We start from the raw sequence: 18214 nt of genomic DNA on the forward strand, positions 1-18214 counted from the left end.
ATGATTAAAAATGAAGTTTGCTCGAGTAGCTTCAGAGGGTGAGGTGTGATGTGTGCAGCTGTGAATCAACAGGTCACATATCACAAAGTGAAGTTCGAGGGAATATAGGAGGTGCTGGTAGAGGGGAGGGGAGGCAAGGAGAGCGGAACGAACGAGAGTTGAACTTAAAAGTCAGAAACTCGGCCATCGAGGGGTGATGCCTGGAAGCTTGAGAGCCATGGGAAGCTGGAACTTTCCACCCCAAAAAGAGTTGTGGCCTTTGGAGATGAGGGGGTGGTGTAGTTGGTAGAAGGGTCTAGTTGGACCTTTCATGAGGTGAGATGCTGGATTTTGTCTTTGTTGGACGGGGAATATGGAGTTGAATTAAGGGTGTGCTGTGACCTCACAGAATTACTTGGAAATGAGGGCTGTGCTTAATTTTAAACCTAACCTGCGCAAAGTTGACAAGATCAGGGGTGGCCACACTGGCTTTACATCCCCCACCCCAGTCTAATCATATTCTTATTGGGGAATGCTGAGTGTTAAAGTTGACAGACCTCACCCTGCCACGCAAATACGTTTCTTCTGATGCCTTTCATTCTCTCTCTCTCTCCCCCTCTCTTTCTTTCTCTTTCTCCTGCCTTGTCTCCAAACCCCCCAACCCTTGACAATCAGGAATGAAGCGGCCATGGATCCAGGGAGCAACATGCTGTACGTGGACTTCCCCAACTTCAGCAGCCACCTCCTGGAGAGCCTGAACCAGCAGCGGCTGGAGGGCAAGTTCTGCGACATCTCCATCCACGTGCAGGGCAAGGTGTTCAAGGCCCACCGGGCAGTGCTGGCGGCCTCCTCGCCCTACTTCCATGACCAGGTGCTGTTCCGCAATACCAGCCGCCTGGTGCTCCCGGGCGTGATGGACGCGCGGGCCTTCGAGGGCATCCTAGCGTCGTGCTACGCCGGACGCCTGGCCGTGCCGTCGGCCGACATCGTCAGCTACCTGACGGTGGGCAGCTTCCTGCAGATGTGGCACGTGGTGGACAAGTGCACCGAGCTGCTGAGGGAGTGTCAGGCCCCAGCCCCCAGCGGCCAGCGGCCGTGCCGTGTCACCGACAACCAGTCCCCAAGCAGCAGCAGCAACAACTACTTCAGCCCCCGGGAGGCCAGGCCCGAGGCCGGGGAGGTGACCCCGGCCAAGGCGGACCCCCGTGAGGAGGGGGAGGATGACGACGATGAGGACGAAGAGGAGGAGGAGGAGGTGGTGGAGGAGGACGAGGAGGACGAGGACGAGGAGGTGGAGGACGGTGACCAAGAGGCGGCCAAGGCTAAGGAGGTGGAGCAGAAGGTCACCAGTAACCAGGGAGGCCCGGGCAGCGGCGAGGTGTCGGCAGGGGGTTTGCCGGACAGCCCGTGGCCCCAGCCAGCCTGCGTGCAGCCCGGCATCGTGCCGCACAAGCGCTGGGTGCACGTCAAGAAGGAGAAGCCGGACGAGGGAGACCTGGTGCTGACCTGCGAGGAGGACGAGCAACACTTTGTGAAGGCGCCGGGCCGGCGGCGCAGCGAGCCGCAGCTGCTCAGCATCAGCGACGTGTGCACCCTGGCCGGGCCTGAGCTCCTGGGGGCTGAGGAGCCTGCTTTCGACGAGCAGATCGACTACTGTGGCTCGTCCGAGGACTTGGCCTATGAACCGCTGGATGAGGGCGCGCCGCGAGCCTACCCGGGCCAGGCCCCCGGCGGACAGCTGTCCACCTACCACCCCCGGGGGGACACTCACCACGGCGCGGTGCAGGCGGCAGCTGGCAGCCCGGGACCTGGCGCCAAGCTGTTCGCCTGCCACTGTGGCAAGAGCTTCACCCACAAGAGCCAGCGGGACCGGCACATCAACATGCACCTTAACCTGCGGCCCTTTGGCTGCACCATCTGTAACAAGAAGTTCAAGATGAAGCACCACTTGGTGGAGCACATGAAGATCCACACCGGCCTTAAACCCTTTGAGTGCCACGTCTGCAGCAAGAAGTTCATGTGGCGTGACAGCTTCCTGCGGCACAAGGCGGCGTGCGAGAAGCTGCAACGAGCGACCACTGCCAACCCGGACATCAATTGATGGGGGACACGGTGAGGTAGGGTCAGGGGGTGTTGGTAGTGTGGGGGAGGAAGACAACCAGTGGCCGGTCACCTGACCCCTTCCTCTTCCCTGACCATCCTGCCCGCCAGCCGGCTCAAGCCTCTTCCCAAGCTAGCGGTCAGCACTCAGCCCGTTTCCCTTCTCACGTTTTTAACCATCAGGTGAGTGAGTCTCTACAGGATCTTGGCTGCGTTTCTCACGTAGCTCTTTGCTGCCACTATTTCCTGACGTGTCCCTGCTACGGGACCAGTGGCACGCTTGGTTTGCAAATGGCTTTTGCAGTGCAGTGTGGAAAGTGTCTCTACCCTTCAGCCAGAAGGCACTGCATTCAAGTCACCTCCAGACCCCTGCCCTGCTGCAGAGGTGTGTAACAAAGTCTCTGAATGGGTTGATTAGCAAATTTCTGTGACGTATTGACTAGGGCCTCAGTGGTAGAGCATCTACACCCCTTCCCACCCCTCCCCACCTACCTGCTGACTCTTCCTAATCACAACCTGGCATCTTGGTGTGTGAAGTCGAGCTGCAGGCTGGTCATTCAGAAAGGGCAAAGGCAGGCAGATTGGTTGGAATTGCAGGTCAAGTCAGATCGGATGAGGCACCCTCGGTCATCCAAAACCGGCCAGATAGAGTGCCTGGTTCGGTTCGATACGGAGAAGTGGACAGGCAACACCGGAAGGACCGTCTGGTGCTGTGAATTGTGTGAATTCTGTTGAATCAACGGATGTTGAGCAAAATTTAGCGAAGAGGTGAAGCAGAAGGGAGAAGGCAGATGTATGCTGTTCTGGCTGGATCATATGGCCAGTGTACCATTGGGTTATGGCGACAAAATATCAGTATGACCCTGAAACCTTTTAGGTCAGCAGAGAGAAGAGCTAACAAGGTTGATGGGTTGGCTAATGCCAGAGGCTAAGATTTATGTGGAAGAGCAGGGAATAACGTGGACTGCTTGAGCTTTTAAGAGACAGACTTGAGGGCTGCATCTTCAGTTGCCAAGCTGTGACATTCCCTCCTTCCTGCTTTGAGGTGTTCCTTAGTGTTGGCTTCGTTGGCTAAGTTATTAGCATCGCTCTCCCTGATATGTAACTCAGTGCCAAGTCTGTTGGTTTAGCTCTTTGGCAGCGTCTTGGAGACTTCACGTTACGCTATTTGAGAAGTGAGGTTCCAACAGCGTGGTGCCAAATTAAGGGAGTCCTGTTTTCTGGCCATTCACTGATTTATTTTGAATTACATTCTTGATAAAATAACAGAACCAAAAACCAAGAACCTAGAGGTTAGCTGAGAGCCATACATAGATACTGTGATGTGGGGTGTTTTGTGTAAACTCTCTAGATGCTTTATGTCAAAGATCAAGGAACTAACTTGACCTCTGACTTTCCCTTGATAGAGTAGATTGACATGAACTGTTCTGGCAACAGAAAACAAGTTGGGTAGGAAAGCCTATGGAGGTTATAAAAAGCCAACTTTGCAGTGCTGGTAAATTGCATTGAGTAGTCAGGTAATTTCCCGTTGTGCCAAACTCGCCTCATACCCTTTAGTACCTGGCTCAGTCAGTTGAAATGTACACAATACACCTCCTCCTGTGCAGTTCAAGTGCAGCTTCCTTTGGTTGATCAGCCTGGAATCGAACTGCACAGTCTAGGACAGCCCTCAGCATAAACCATGAGTTGCAACTTACCAAGAAAAAGGAAGAGAGATTTTCAGAGGTTCCCCATTCCCAGCTGCTTTTGAGTGACTTTCTGTAAAAGGAGGGGACTGCTTTGGGATCTGCCTTTTTGCTCTATTTGCCTGGGATTTCAAAAAAAGTCATTATGGAAGGGTGAGATTGGAAAGCCGAAGGAAGTTTGGCATAGGGATGGGGGAAAAATAACTTGCTGGTAGGGGACACAGATTGAAGAGTAAAGGAGGCAGAGAGGTTTATGAGAGAGAGCACAGAGGCTGTTGAGTTAACCAGGAGAAGATCTTGGAGTCATAATGTATCACAGCTTGGAAAGAGGACCTTTGGCCCATTGAGTCTGTGCCAGTCATCAAACACCTTTCTACTCTAATCTCCTTTCCTAGCACTTGAGCCATAGCCTTGTGTGGTATGGTGTTTCATTGTTCATCGAAGTACTACTTAAACATGGTAATTTTTCCTGCCTTTACCTCCCTCTCAAGCAGTGAGTTCCACTCTGGGTGCAAAACTTTCTGCTTGAGTCCCCTCTGAACCACCCATACTTGCCTTAAATCTATGTCCCAGGTAATTCCCCTCAACTAAGGAGAAATGTTTACTCTTATCGACCCTATCCAGCCCCTCCATAATTTGTAGACCTCAGCAGGCTCCTCTGTCAGTCTTCTGTGCTCTAAGGAAAACAACCCTAGCCTATCCTAGTCTCTCTTCATAACTGAATCGCTGCAGTCCAAGTGACATTCTGGAGAATCTCATCAGTACCGTCTCCAGAGCAATCACATCCTTTGTATGGTCAGGGAACTAGAACCGCACACAGTATTCCAGCTGTCGCCTAACCACTGTCCTGTACAGCTCCATCATAATCCTCCAACTCTTGGATTCTGTGCCTTTACTAATAAAGGCAAATATGCTATGTGCCATTTTAGCCATCTTGTCGACCTGTTCTGTTGTCTTCAAAGATCTTTGCACATGTACACCAATGGTTCTCCAATCATTTGTAATAGCAGGGTCCTACCATTCATTGTGTACCCCCTTGCTTGAGAGTTCTTCCAAAATGCATCACTTCACGCTTTTCAGGATTAAATTTTATCTGCCATGGTTCTACCCATCTGACTAGCCTGTCTATATCATCTTGTAATCTGAAGGTTAGCATAACAGGGGTGGTCTCTGAATGGCGACGGATAGTTTTGGTCATGATAGTCTTCTTTTTCCAAGAAAATTAATCTGCCTTCTAAAACAAACACTAGCACACCTGGATAATAAAATGTGAGGCTGGATGAACACAGCAGGCCAAGCAGCATCTCAGGAGCACAAAAGCTGACGTTTCGGGCCTAGACCCTTCATCTGAGATGCTGCTTGGCCTGCTGTGTTCATCCAGCCTCACATTTTATTATCTTGGAATCTCCAGCATCTGCAGTTCCCATTATCTCTGACACTAGCACACCTGGTCTGAGCAAAGAGTGTGGGTTGATGCTTGATGAACGGTCACTAGACTTGAACTGTTAACTCTGTTTTGACATCTACAGATGCTGCCAGACCTGCTGGGTTTCTCCAGCACTTTCTGTTGTTGTGCTGATGTTTCACTCTTCTGTCGTCTTTGTGTGGCCAATCCCCGGCATCATCAACAACCACAAAGGCTGTCTTCACCATGCCTGAACCGAGTAGTGTCACGTAAAAGGGCTGAAGGAATTTTTATTTTTTATTTTACTGATTTTGTTTTTAAATTCATTCCCAGGATTGTAGGTATCGCTGGCTGGGCCAGTGTTTATTGCCCAGAGGACAGTTAAGAGTCATCCAAATTGCTGTGTGGTAGAGAGTCACATGTAGGCATGGCAACTTATGCCCCTAAGGGACATTAGTGAATCAGATGGGTTTTTCCTGTAATTGACGTTGGTTACATGGTCATCATCAGACTTTAATTCCATATGTTTTTAAAAATTGATTTCACATTCCACCATCTGCCATGGTGAGATTTGAACGTGGGTCCCCAGAATATTATGAAGGCCAGAGAACATCCCTGGGTCCCTCCATCCTCGCTTATTGCTTGCTGGTAGAGAGCAATAATTATATCCCATCTCTGCAGTCACCAGTTTAAGCATATTAAGTATGCTGGCTAATTTTTGCAATTCTGTGCCCTCTGACCAAAAGCTGTCCTGAGTTTCAGGCTGGAGAGGCTTCACTTAGCTGTTCACACTGTTGGCAGCTCCCATGAGGCATTCAAAAGATGGAGCCTTCAGTTGGCATGTTTGCGCATGAGCTGGTGTGGCTTCAAGTAGCGAGTGTGCTCATTGCCTGTTTTTGGCTGTTAGTCCATGAAAACTGGATTCCTCAGAAGCTCATACAGCAGAGACGATTGATGGGAGGACCAGCGTTTGCCTCTTAGAATGAAATTTGGGGAGGGTGCATTTAATCCCACTTTCTTACCAGTTCTCAGCCCCACAAACCCCACTCACTTCCACACTTGAAGCTCCACAGCAATCCGCTCTTGTATATTAGCTTTAACCCAGTGAAATGCTGTGGATTGCTTCAGAAGAGAGTTATCAGACAAGATGTGGCACTGAGCCACACGAGACAATATTGGGACAGGTGACCTGTAGCGTGATCTACTGACTCTGCCACTTGTGGGAAAGCTGGTGACTGGTGAGCTGGGCCGATGAGGTACTTGGAGTGTTCCCTTGACTCCTTGATGTTCCGAACAAACTTTCACTGTTTTAAGCGCCATCCCAAATGACCCTTTTTCATTTTTGTTGATCATAGTACAGGAGCTCCCATAAGTCAGCAAGGGTGTTTGACCTTTGAGATCATTGAGAAATCCACAGGGTCTGGCAGATTGTTTGAGTTAGAACTTGCCGCAATTTAGTGCGAGGTTAAAAACGGCACCCAAAGTGTCATCCACCAGCCCAGCTTTGTGCATGGCACATAACCTTGACTCCCCTTGTTGCCTGTTGTACCTGGCAGTACAAGGTTGCAACATGATAGAATATCAATACTACTTAGGAAATTTTTGAAATTTGTATTATAAATTGTACCATAGTTTAAAAGGCGCCAATCCCTGCCATATCCCTTTTCATGACCACCCGATGTGTCAAAGCACTTTGAAGTCAGTGAAGTTCTTATTTGAAATGAAATAGGGCAGCCAATTTGTGCACAGCAAGTTTCCACCAACAGCACTGAGATAATGACCAGATAATCTACTCTTGTAAATTGTTAAGGAAAAAATACATATCAGGACAACAGGGAAAGTTCCCCTGCGGTTAGAATAGTCATAGAGTCCCTACAGTGTGTCAGCAGGCCATTCAGCCCGTTGAGTCACACTGACCCTCTGAAGAACATTCCACCCACTCCAACCCTATCCCTGTAACCCTGTATATCCATTGGCTAATCCACGTAGCCTGCACATTCCTGAACCCTATGGGCAATTGCGCATACTCACTCCACCCAACACACACACAGATATGGGGAGAGCGCGCTAACGCACATGGACAGTAAACCCAAGGCTGGAATCGAACCCAGGTTCCTGGTGCTGTGAGGCATCAGTGATAACCACCGAGCTGCCGTGCTGCCCTTCAGATTCGTGCCATTGGAGCTTCTACATTTGTCTAAGCGGGCAAATTATGCCCTTGGTTTAATGTCTCATCCAAAAGACTGTGCCTTTGATAGTGCAGCTCGCTCCCAGCCTCGGCTTTTTGTACTTTAGAACTAGAGTGGGACTTGAACCTGGAACAACGTCAAGTGTGCTACCACTTTTCACTTTTCTGATTGACAGAATGGGAGTGATTTTAATGCAGTTTCCCCAGACCATTGACGCATGCCTCCTCCCTCATCAAGGGAATAGTGGCCACATTTTACGTTGGAAGATTCCATGGATGAGCTTCGAAGTTTAAATGTGTCGTGGTGACTTCTGCTGGAAGGGGGTAAATGGAAGTAAAACATTAGGATTGACAGCCACTTGCTAGTCAAGGAGGGGATCCTTTAGATTTGCCCCATGCGGAACCTCCCAATAACCATGTTTGGTATCCCTTGCTGCAGCCTCCAGGGGAAATCCGAAAGGTGGAGATATTCAGGAAGTTCCAAGTTTGCCTGTGGGTGAGAGGGAGGTGGTTGGCAAATGCCAACCGTCAGTGCAGTATTGTACATCAAGAATCCTGCCACCCCATACCACGCCCATTTGCTCTTGATATTCAGATGCTTTTTATGTGGAGTATCATGTCATGAAGTTAATCATATGCTAAACAAGCTGCTGATGATCCGAGGTCATTTGCTTCCTGCATGTTTCTGTGGCTTATATCCTTGGGGCAGGTTTTTCCAAATAAATCCACAGTAGACAATCCATAGTGTGAGTTAATGTAGAATATAACTATGATGTAGTTTTGAGCCAGCATTCTCACCTCGGAGTCAGAATGTTTGGGTTCAAGCCTCCCATCGCAGGTTCTCAGGCACCCGATGTCAGCTGACTTCCCAGTGTAGTAATGAGGGAGTGCTACACAGTTGGAGGTGTCCCTTTCAGATGAAATTGAGGCCTCTCCTACTGTCATTGGAGGAGGCACTATTTCAGTGATGTGAAAGCTGGTTCTCCCTGGGGCCTCAATTTTTTTCCCTCTAAAATCACTTCAAAACAGATGAAGTCATTATCAGATTGCTAGTTGTTTGGAGAGGTGGGGGGTTGGTGTGGAGTTGCTGTATGCAGACTTGTGGCTGGATTTGTGGCTAAGTACTTGGTCCTCACCATGGGGCTTCTTGAGATCATGAAGAGTTCTGTATGTAAGTATTTGCTTCTCTCTGTTTCACAGTTGTGAATTTGAAAGTGAGAATTTCAGCAGCAAAAGGGCAGTTTGAAGGTAACATAGAGGAATTCCTCCTGCCTCTGAGCATCGTGAAATCCTGCCGGCATTTTGGAACAGTCTTGGGCAAATCTGCTTCAACGGCCAGTCTCCAAGCCTGAATCTAATCCTATGTTATACTGGCCAAAATCTGAGCTACCACATCCCAGGCGAAGAGGCAGGTCCCAAATCTACCTATTTGGGAACTGAACCCAAGTGCTCTTGGCCTTGTTTAGAACCTGTGCCTAGCAAATTGAGGTAACTGCTCCTCTTCACTCTCCTAGTCAATGTGTCAACGATGGATAACAGAGAAGCCCCTTGAAGGATTGTCCTTTTCCTTGTCCTATTTTCTCATGTTCAGCATATGTTCAATCAGAGCAGTATTCTGAATTAGTTGTCTCTAAATGCCAGCATTAACTAGGACACTTTTCATTTTTGCGTCCTGTTTATTGCTGGAAGTCCAAAGTAGGCATGTTTTCAGGGAGTTTGCTGTCCGAGGTCCGGACATGTTTCATCAAGCATTTTCTGTTTGCCTCAGATCCACAGCAAAGAAACAGGCCATCTGGCTCAACCTATCTAGGCCTATGTGAGCCTCTTCCCAACTGTCTTCATCTCATTGAATTCCTTTCTCCCACCTTTGTTCTAAATCTGTTTTCTCTTTAAAATTCATTTGTGCCATTCACCCCAACTCCCTTAACCACTGCACATTCCAGTCACATGATAAAGGTGTTTCTGCTGTGGATGGGTTAAAGCAACGTTCCCAGTGGGCATCAAAACTATCCTCCTGCCTGTCCTGTTGTTAGGAAACTGCTGCATCTCTGGGCAGGTCTGCCTGGCTTTCATGACCCTTGTTTGTATTTGGATCTGTTGAGAACCAAATTTCTCTTTCAGTTTGAGCCAGTCATAATGGTAGCTTTGAACATTCAAAAAGGAATCTGAATATTTGTAAGGCTTGGATATTGGGACCTAATAGATGCCTCTTTTTCTCATGGCAACCTGAATGACTTTTCTCCACTCAGAGTGGTGATGCACTGCTGTTTGAAAGCACTGGATGTGCCTTGTGGACGAATGGGGTTAGTCACAATGGATGATGTAGCAACACTAGGACTTTGTTGACTGAGTACAGCGATGCATGCTCCTGGAAATTTCCTCTTTAACCACAGTAAGGCCAGTGTTTGTTGCTCATCCCTAATTGCCCTTGAGAAGGTGGTGTTGAATCCCTAGAGTCTTTGAGGTGTGGGAATATTCAGTGCTGTTAGGAAGCGAGTTCCAATGAAGGAACTGTGATATGCTCCCATGTAAGGACAGTGCTCTCCTTGGAGGAGCTGTTGTAGTAGCAGTGTTCGCTGGTGTCTACTGGCTTTGTGCATCAAGATAGTAGAGGTTGCAACTTCGGAAGATTCTGTCAAAGGATCCTCAGTTGCGATAGTGCATCTTGTACATTATAGCCACCGCTGCCACTGTGTGAAAATGATGGAAGGAGTGAATGTTTAAACTGGGGGGTGGGCATTTTTGTTCAGGATGGTATCAAGCATCTTGGGTTTAGTTGGAGTTGCATTTATTTAGCCAAGCAGGATGACTTTGGAGAGTCAGGAAGCGAGTCATGTCAAAGCAGATGAGCTAGGAGCAAGAGTATTCCATTTGGCCATTTGAGCCTTCTCCACCATTCAATATGATCATGTCTGGTTCTCATCTTTCCACTTTCTCTCCATACTCCTTGACAACATACTTGCTTCTAAGCTTTTCCTGTAGCTAAGGTCTTCACATGCCCAATATAACCAAAAGAACTGTGGATGCTGCAAATCAGAAACAAAACAGAGATTGCTGGAAAAGCGCAGCAGGTCTGGCAGCACCTGTGAAGAGAAATCAGAGTTAACGTTTCGGGTCTGGAGACCCTTCCTCAGAGCTTTTCCAGCAGTCTCTAATTTTGTTTCTTCAGAAGCCTGGCTCAATTAAGATTCTGGGCATGGTCACTCTCAGTTGTTATTAAAAGTGACATAGAAGTGGTTGATTTCTCTTGTTACCCTTCATGGGCATGAATGTTACTCCAGTGTTACTTATACAAAGAGGTTGGTTAGCTTGGTTGGTTTGTGATGCAGAATGACACCAACAGCCTGGATTCAATTCCCACACCAGCTGAAGATACCAGGAAGGATTCTCCTTCTCAACTCCTTCCCTCGTCTGAGGCAAATAATAGTTTGGTCTTTATTGTTAATGGGAGAAAGTCTGTTGAAATTGTGCATGGCTTTGGTGAGACCACATCAGGATAACTTAACAATTTCAACTCCCTACAAACAAAACAATATGCTTTCCTTTGGGGCATTGTAGTAATGTTGGTTCACTAAGGTAATTCCTGGGCCAGCAGGATTGCCCTAATAAGGAGAGATTAGGTAGTTTAGGCCTGTAATGCTTTGTGGGGTTAAGAGTAAGGACCCGTCATATTGAATAAAATTAGGTTTGAGAGGGAGCTGCTGGACACAGGAGGCTGTATTCCTTCGCTAGGGTTCAAGCCCAAAAGGGTATAGCATCAGGATAAGGCATGAATGATTTAAAACTGGAGTGAAGAGATATTTCTCCAGTCGGCAGATCATGATCCTCTGAAATTCTACTCCACACCCCTAGAGATCTCTGGATACTTAAGGTTGGGGGTGACTGAATGACTCTGTTGGAATTGAGGGTAATAGAGCATGGGCAACGGGTGAAGCAAGAAAGCAAAGTTAATCTTGTGGATCAGCTCTGATCTTACTAAACCGGGGAGGCAAGTTCAAGAGGCTGCCTGGCCTGCTGCTGGGATTTATGCACGCAAAAATTTATTTATTTTGTACCTATTCCTCTAGAAACGAACCCTGCTACTTTAGACGTATTTTTAATTATTTTGCACACTTGTGTCCCTAAGATCCCTTTGCTCTTCTACCTCATCCAATTTCTTATTTACAAAGTACGTAATTTTTCTGTTTTCCTTTCAAGGTGCGCCGCCTCATATCTGTGTGTTAAATTGTATTTGCCCATGACTGTACAGTTTGTAAGGTCCCTATATGTGTTTTCTTTTATATTATAATGCATGAGCAAGTTTAGACAGTAACTAGAGTACTTATCAAGTTACACACTGAAAGACCTGCAGCAATTGCGTCATATAAATTATTCGGGTTACTTTAGCTCTGCCAACAGGTGTAGGAACGATATTGACTGGGAAGATCCCAGATTTGATCTCTGTGCAGTGCTGGAGCAGCGTTTGTGGGCCATAATTAGCCACGTTGGTCTGAGGTGGACAATAGCAAGGTAGCTGAGATTTCCACTCCTGATCACAATTCAGTACTTGTGTAGAAATCCTATTGTGGCAATTTTAACCCATGGGAAATGTGGCAGGATCAGGTGCTGCAATGTTTAATCACCTCGCAACCCGATTTTACACTTCCATTCAACCTGATCCTGTGGGATTCCCACTTGTGCCTACTGCCTCTCTGTCTGTGAGCCAGGTTGAAATAAACCCACATCCAGTATGGGTGTGATCAAATACAGTATTCCAAAGTGAAATACCCTTCCTGTGGTTCTACATGAACACTGACCTCAAGGGTTCACCTTTGGAAGTTAGTCATTGAGCACCTTGTTTCTCCAATTGAACACTGGGGGACGTTTTAGTGATAGAGAGAGAGGGAGTGCCTGAGTGCATAGTTTTCCATCCAAAGGATACATTCTTTCAGCAAAATGGACTGGCACAAAAAATAGAAGATTCAGGAGATCAGGTTTTCTTTATCCTTTGCAAAGGGGTTGCTTGCTTTTCAAATGGGGCTGCAGAAACTTGGTGTTTTGACATGGTCAAACCTTGTGGGTGGCCACATTCCACTTATGACTGTGCTAGTAATGACTCTTTGACTGCTTCCTGTGCTAGCAGTGGCTGTCCACTATCTCCATGTGATACCATTGTAATAGCATCAATAGTGACTGTATGTTGTCACAGTGTTGGTAGTGATAGCCCACTATCACAACTGATACTGTTCTCTCAGCTTTACTAGTGACACTCCACTATCTCTGCAATACTGCTGTCACAGTATTGCATAGTGACTGTCCACTGTTTCCATGTGACTCTGATAATGTTTTTATTGCCTCCTTGATGTTGCTCATGATCCTGTGTTGGCATTGGCTGATTTCCCCTTGGTGTAGCATTATTTTGTTTCTTTATGATTGCTCTACACTGTGTAATTTCAGGCAGTGTATGTAAGTACATGTATGTGCTTAAGTGTGTGTACATTGCATTTCTATTCTGCCATGATGACCTGCAAGTATTGTTGTGTATTAACATTAAAAGTATTGTCTGATGTGAGTGGGGAGAGCCATGTTTTCCAGCCTTTAACACATGATATGTAACTCAATGATCATTAAGTAGTGCCTAATTGGAAAACAAGAAAATGAGATTGTAGGGAAACTAGAAATGAATCTTTTTAGCTAGCAGTATAATTGCCTGCGTTTAAAGTAAATATTAGATTTGTTGTAATACCTTAGTATTCAAACTTGGATTTGTATAAGTTTTTTAAAAATAAATTTAATTATGGTCTTATTGCCTGTGATAAAAACATTAAAAAAAATTGTTTTGAGGTGCAAGTTTTCAATTGTGTAATGTTGTTCTTTGTGGGAAAGTGTTTACAACACCCTCTTTCAGGTGAATTGTTGAAATAATTGTGTAAGTTTGTTTCTCATTTATTCAAGAGAAGTGGACGTCTCTGGCCGGGCCAGTATTTATTGCCCATTCCTTAAGAAGGTGGTGGTGAGCTGCCTTCTTGAACTATTGCAATCCATTTGGTGTATGCTGTTAGGGAGGATGTTCTACTGAAATCGAAAAACCACAATATATTTCCAAGTCTGGATGGTGAGAAATGTGCTTCTACAATGTTTAGTCTTCAAAAATCATTACTTCTCAATTTTGGAATGGGCTGCACTTTCAGTTTTTCTTGGGGCCTTGAGCTAACTCAGTCCGGCTTGGAGCCCTGTTCCTGACCTGGCTGTGGTGGATACTTGACCCAGCCCCATGGCTGGTAGATGCTCCTTTGGCCTCCCCTTCATCTCACATCTGAGCTTTAACTTTCAGATGAGCCGAGATTTCAGGCCTAATCAGCTCATGCTCCAAATCTTTGGACCCTCCACTTAACAAAGCAATTTCAAGTCTGCTGGGAACATGAGTACTCAACTTTCACTGCTGCCATTTCAGCCCTGCCTGGCCAGGCAGAGCTACAGGCCAGTGCTTAGAGTTACATGAGTGGGTAATGTTTAGAGTGAAGCCTGAGCTGAGAGGGAGTGCACTGGATGTCAAAGAGTCAAGCACAGAGTGGGTTGAGTTTCGGACCAGAAGTATTGAGTCTGGTAGCCCAAGATCCAGATTGCAGGAGAAGCTTGAAACGCAAAGCAGCCACTGCTATCTGGTTACCACAGTGAATCAGATGCACAGGAAGGCGTTGGGATGATAAGAGGTGAACCAGCAGTCTGCAATTTGAACTGAAATGATGTAATTTTGTAAATGGCATAACGTGCCTAAAGTTTCCTATCACCCTTCACATTTCACACATAGATCCCCATCACATTTTCAGTTCTCGGACTCTAACTGATTGTCACTTTTCAAGTGTCATATTATGTGCATCATATTTTCAATTAACTGTGGTCCTGTAATTGATTTCAGTATGATTTTATCTGGTGTTACAGAAATTTCAGTTCTGTCCTTGGGCATGTCAGTTCACCTGCACCCCATGTAAACATTTGTCTGTCAGGAAAATCTTACAGCAAAGGGTCAAGCTATCTGCCACATCTCCCACCACCATCCCCTCCCAGAACTTGTGCCATTTCTTTAAAACAGCCATCGAATTAATCCCTGTCTTCTGTGTAGCCCAGCAAATCCAATACCTTTTTCAAAATTGTAAGTGATCCTTCTTTCATGCAGTGCGTTCCAAATCGCAATCCTTTCTATATTTTTTTAAATAAAGTTTTCTCCTTGTCTCCATTCTGTTTCCTTTGCCAGCTACCTCAAGTCTGATTCGACCTTCCTGCCAGTGGAATTAACTTCTCCATTCGTTTTGAGCGCCTCTATTTTGGAGGGGTTTAAACTACAGCCAAGGTATTGTAGTAAATGCAAATAAGTCTTCACTGAACACTTGCAACACCAAGGGACACAGAGCTTTGGGCTAATTGCTGGAAATTAGAATATTTAGGTGGCTGTTTTGACTGGTGCTCCGGTTTCCTCCCACAGTCCAAAGATGTGTAGGCTATGTGGATCGGCCATTGCCTGTAGTGTTCAGGGGTGTGTGGGTTGTAGGGGGATGGGTCTGGGTGGGATGCTTCAAGGGGCGGTGTGGACTTGTTGGGCCTGTTTCCACATTGTAGGTAATCTAATTCCTCAGTAACTCCCTGCTGACTCTGCAAAGCCTATCCAACATCTACAAGGCATAGATCAGGAGTGTGATGGAACAGCCTCCCCTTGCCTGAATGAATGCAGCTCCAACTCCACGTAAGCTCAAACATCACTCTGGACAAAGCAGCCTGCTTGGTTGGCACGTCATGCAAATCTTAACATTCACTCGCTTAGGCACAATGCACAGTGGCAGCAGTGTGCACCGTGCACTGCAGAAATTCACCAAGGCTTCTTAGACAGCACCACCCTAACATGGGACCTCTATCACCTAGAAGGACCGGGGCTGCAAATAGATGGAAACACCACCACCTGCATGTTTTATCCAAGCCACATGCCATCTGGATTTGAAATTGTAACAATTGCTTCATGTCTCTGGGCCAAAAACCTTGAACTGCCAACCTAACAGTACTGTGGGTGCGTCTACAGCATGTGGACTGCAGTGGTTCAAGAAGGCAACTCACCACCACCTTGCCTTTTCAAGTTAGAATGCTAGCCTTTCAAGTGATGTTTGCATCCCCTGACAGAATTATAAATATATTTATTTTCATATGATCACAAAATTGATATTCCTTGAACTCATACTCCATTTTGTATTTTAAATTTAATCAGCAAGTCATGGATTCTTGCAGACTTTCAGTCAGACAGAATTAAATATAATTCACAGCATGGACACCGACTTTGGGTCAACTAGTCTGTGTGATCACATTTCTTTTCTATACAAACCTCCCATCACCATGCTTCATCTCACCCTCATCAGTATATCCTTCAATTCCCTTCTTACCCTTGTACTTCTTTAGAGTTAGAACTCATTGTACTCAACTCCACAGATAAGGGCGTACAATGAAAAGTGTACAATGTCGCCATTCCCAGTGGCATCTTGGGTACAAAGATACTTGGTTGTGAAGTAGAGAAATAAATAAATAAAGCTTGACATTGCGTTCCTTCCTAAATGCTTAGCCATGCTGGGCTCGCACTCCCCACAAGGGTACGATCTCCTCTGCTCAGCTCCATCTGCCCCCGCCGTGCGCTCTCACTGTCCCCGGCATTGGGCTAGCTCTCCCCTGCTCTGTCTCTCTCACTCTTCCCCCTGCGCCAGCGCTCGTTCTCCACAGAGGGTAAGTAGATTAAAGTATCGCCAAGAGCACAGACATGGATTCCTCCGTGAAGTCTCGTAGAAGACCATGTGGGATTCTTACCACAAGTTCTAGCACTCTCCAATAGGTAAATATTAAATTGTCAGATTTACATTCAGATTTAATTTATCAATTATGTTTCTTTATATACGTGATAATTAACATGAATCAGAAAATCGCAGCAAGAAACAAGAATTAAACTTTAGTTATACTTGTAGTTTTTAGAAAGCTTTCTCAATTTTCTGCTGGAAGCATTTGGGAATGAGTTTATGTTCAAAAGGTGGGGATCAGCTAAAGATATTTTTGTGCAGCCCTACTCTTCCTGGCACTAACGTAATAAATAAATGCTACCTTCGGGCTCCTGTTCAACAAAACTTCCAGCTGTTCTGTGTGTTACATGCATGAGACCAAGAATAGTACCTTGCCTTTTCCCCATAACCCTCAATCCTCTTGTTAATCAAGAGTCTACCTCTGTCTTAAATATATTCAATGACTTGGCCTGCACAGCCTTCGGTGGCAGTGAGTACCACTTATTATCTCCTCAAAGAATTCTAATGGATTTATCAGGCATGACCTCCCCTTGATGAAGCTACACTGACTCAGCCCTATTTTGCCATGCACTTGCAAGTACTCTGCAATCTCATCCTTAGTAATGGACTCTAAAATCTTACCGGTGACTGAGGTGAGGCTAACTGGTCGATAGTTTCCTGCCTTTTGCCTCCCTTCCTTCTAAACAGGGTGTTACATGAGCCATTTTTTTAAACCCTGAGATCCTCCCTGACTCCAGTTATTCCTGTAAGATCACCATCAATTCCTGCACAGTTTCCTCAGCTATCTCCTTCAGAACTCTGCAGTACACTCCATCTGTTTCAGGTTATTTATCCACATTCAGACCTTCCAGGTCCCCTTGCACTTTCTCTTTAATGATGGCCACTATGTTGATTTCTGCTCCGACTCTGTTGAAGTTCTGGTGTGCAACTAGTGAAGTTCCACTGTGAAGACTGATGCAAAGTACCTATTCAGTTCCTACATTATTTCTTTGTTCTGCATTGTTACTTTTCCAGTCTCACTTTCCAGTGATCCAATGTCCACTTTGCCTCTCTCTTACCTTCTAGATATCAAAAAAACTCTGTAGTATTCTTTTATGCTACTACCTAGCTGACATTTATATTTCATCCTCTTCCCCATTTTTTTTTAGTTGTCCTCTGCTAGTTTTGAAAGGCTTCCCAATCCTCTGGCTTCCTACTAATGTATGCAACATCACATGTTTTTTGTTTTCCTTTTATGCTGTCCCTGACTAACCTTGTCAGCCGTGGTTGCCTCATGCTCCCCTTCAGTATGCTGCTTCTTCTTCAGGATGTATTTCTGCTGTGCCTCCCCAATTACCCCTGGAAACTCCTGCCATTGCTGCTCCATCATCTTCCCTGCTAGGCTGTCCTTTCAAACCACTTTGGCCAGTTCCTCTATCACATCTTTGGAGTTGTGTTTACTCAACTGTAATACGATTACATCAGATTCCAGTTTCTCTCAAACTGGAGGGTGAATTCTATCATGTTATGGTCACTGCCCTGAGGGACTCCTTTGCCTTAACCTCCCTAATCAAGTCTGCCTCATTACACACCACCAAATCCAGAATTGATAGTTCCATGGGTGGGGGGGGGGGGGGGGTTGGTTGGGGGGAGGGTGGGTTGGGGGCGTGGGGGGTGTTTGTTGGAGGGGGTGGGGGGGTTGTTGGGGGGGTGGGGGGGGGTTTGGTGGGGGGGTGGGGGGTGTTGTTGGGGGTGGGTTGGGGGGGGTTTGTTGGGGGGGGGTTTGTGGGGGGTGGGTTAGGGGGGGGTTTGTGGGGGGTGGGTTGGGGGGGGGTTTGTGGGGGGTGGGTTGGGGGGGGGTTTGTGGGGGGTGGGTTGGGGGGGGGTTTGTGGGGGGTGGGTTGGGGGGGGGTTTGTGGGGGGTGGGTTGGGGGGGGGTTTGTGGGGGGTGGGTTGGGGGGGGGTTTGTGGGGGGTGGTTGGGGGGGGTTTGTGGGGGGGTGGTTGGGGGGGGTTTGTGGGGGGGTTTGTTGGGGGGTGGGTTGGGGGGGTTTGTTGTGGGGGGTGAGTTG

The 18214-nt window shown here is 46.7% G+C and overlaps 3 protein-coding genes across 17 annotated transcripts in view; 2 read left to right on the forward strand and 1 right to left on the reverse strand.

Annotated features, from left to right (window-relative positions):
• The window catches only part of LOC125446331 (zinc finger and BTB domain-containing protein 22-like), a 46455-nt gene extending 33267 nt beyond the window's left edge, over positions 1-13188 (forward strand). For both annotated transcript variants that reach the window (XM_059639423.1, XM_048519829.2), the window contains exon 3: positions 655-13188. In XM_059639423.1, the coding sequence (XP_059495406.1) occupies positions 655-2080 (1426 nt within the window). In that variant the 3' untranslated portion in view covers positions 2081-13188. The remainder of the gene's footprint in view (positions 1-654) is intronic.
• LOC125446329 (ras/Rap GTPase-activating protein SynGAP-like) overlaps positions 1-18214 on the reverse strand; it is a 746401-nt gene that overhangs the window by 35766 nt on the left and 692421 nt on the right. The window lies entirely within an intron of this gene.
• The window catches only part of LOC125446330 (zinc finger and BTB domain-containing protein 43-like), a 29628-nt gene continuing 24850 nt past the window's right edge, over positions 13437-18214 (forward strand). Inside the window, exons 1-2 of the mRNA XM_048519828.2 lie at positions 13437-13451; positions 14592-14687. The gene's annotated coding sequence lies outside the window, so the exon portion shown is untranslated. The remainder of the gene's footprint in view (positions 13452-14591; positions 14688-18214) is intronic.

This window comes from Stegostoma tigrinum, chromosome 34 (assembly GCF_030684315.1).
Source record: "Stegostoma tigrinum isolate sSteTig4 chromosome 34, sSteTig4.hap1, whole genome shotgun sequence".
NCBI lineage: Eukaryota > Metazoa > Chordata > Chondrichthyes > Orectolobiformes > Stegostomatidae > Stegostoma > Stegostoma tigrinum.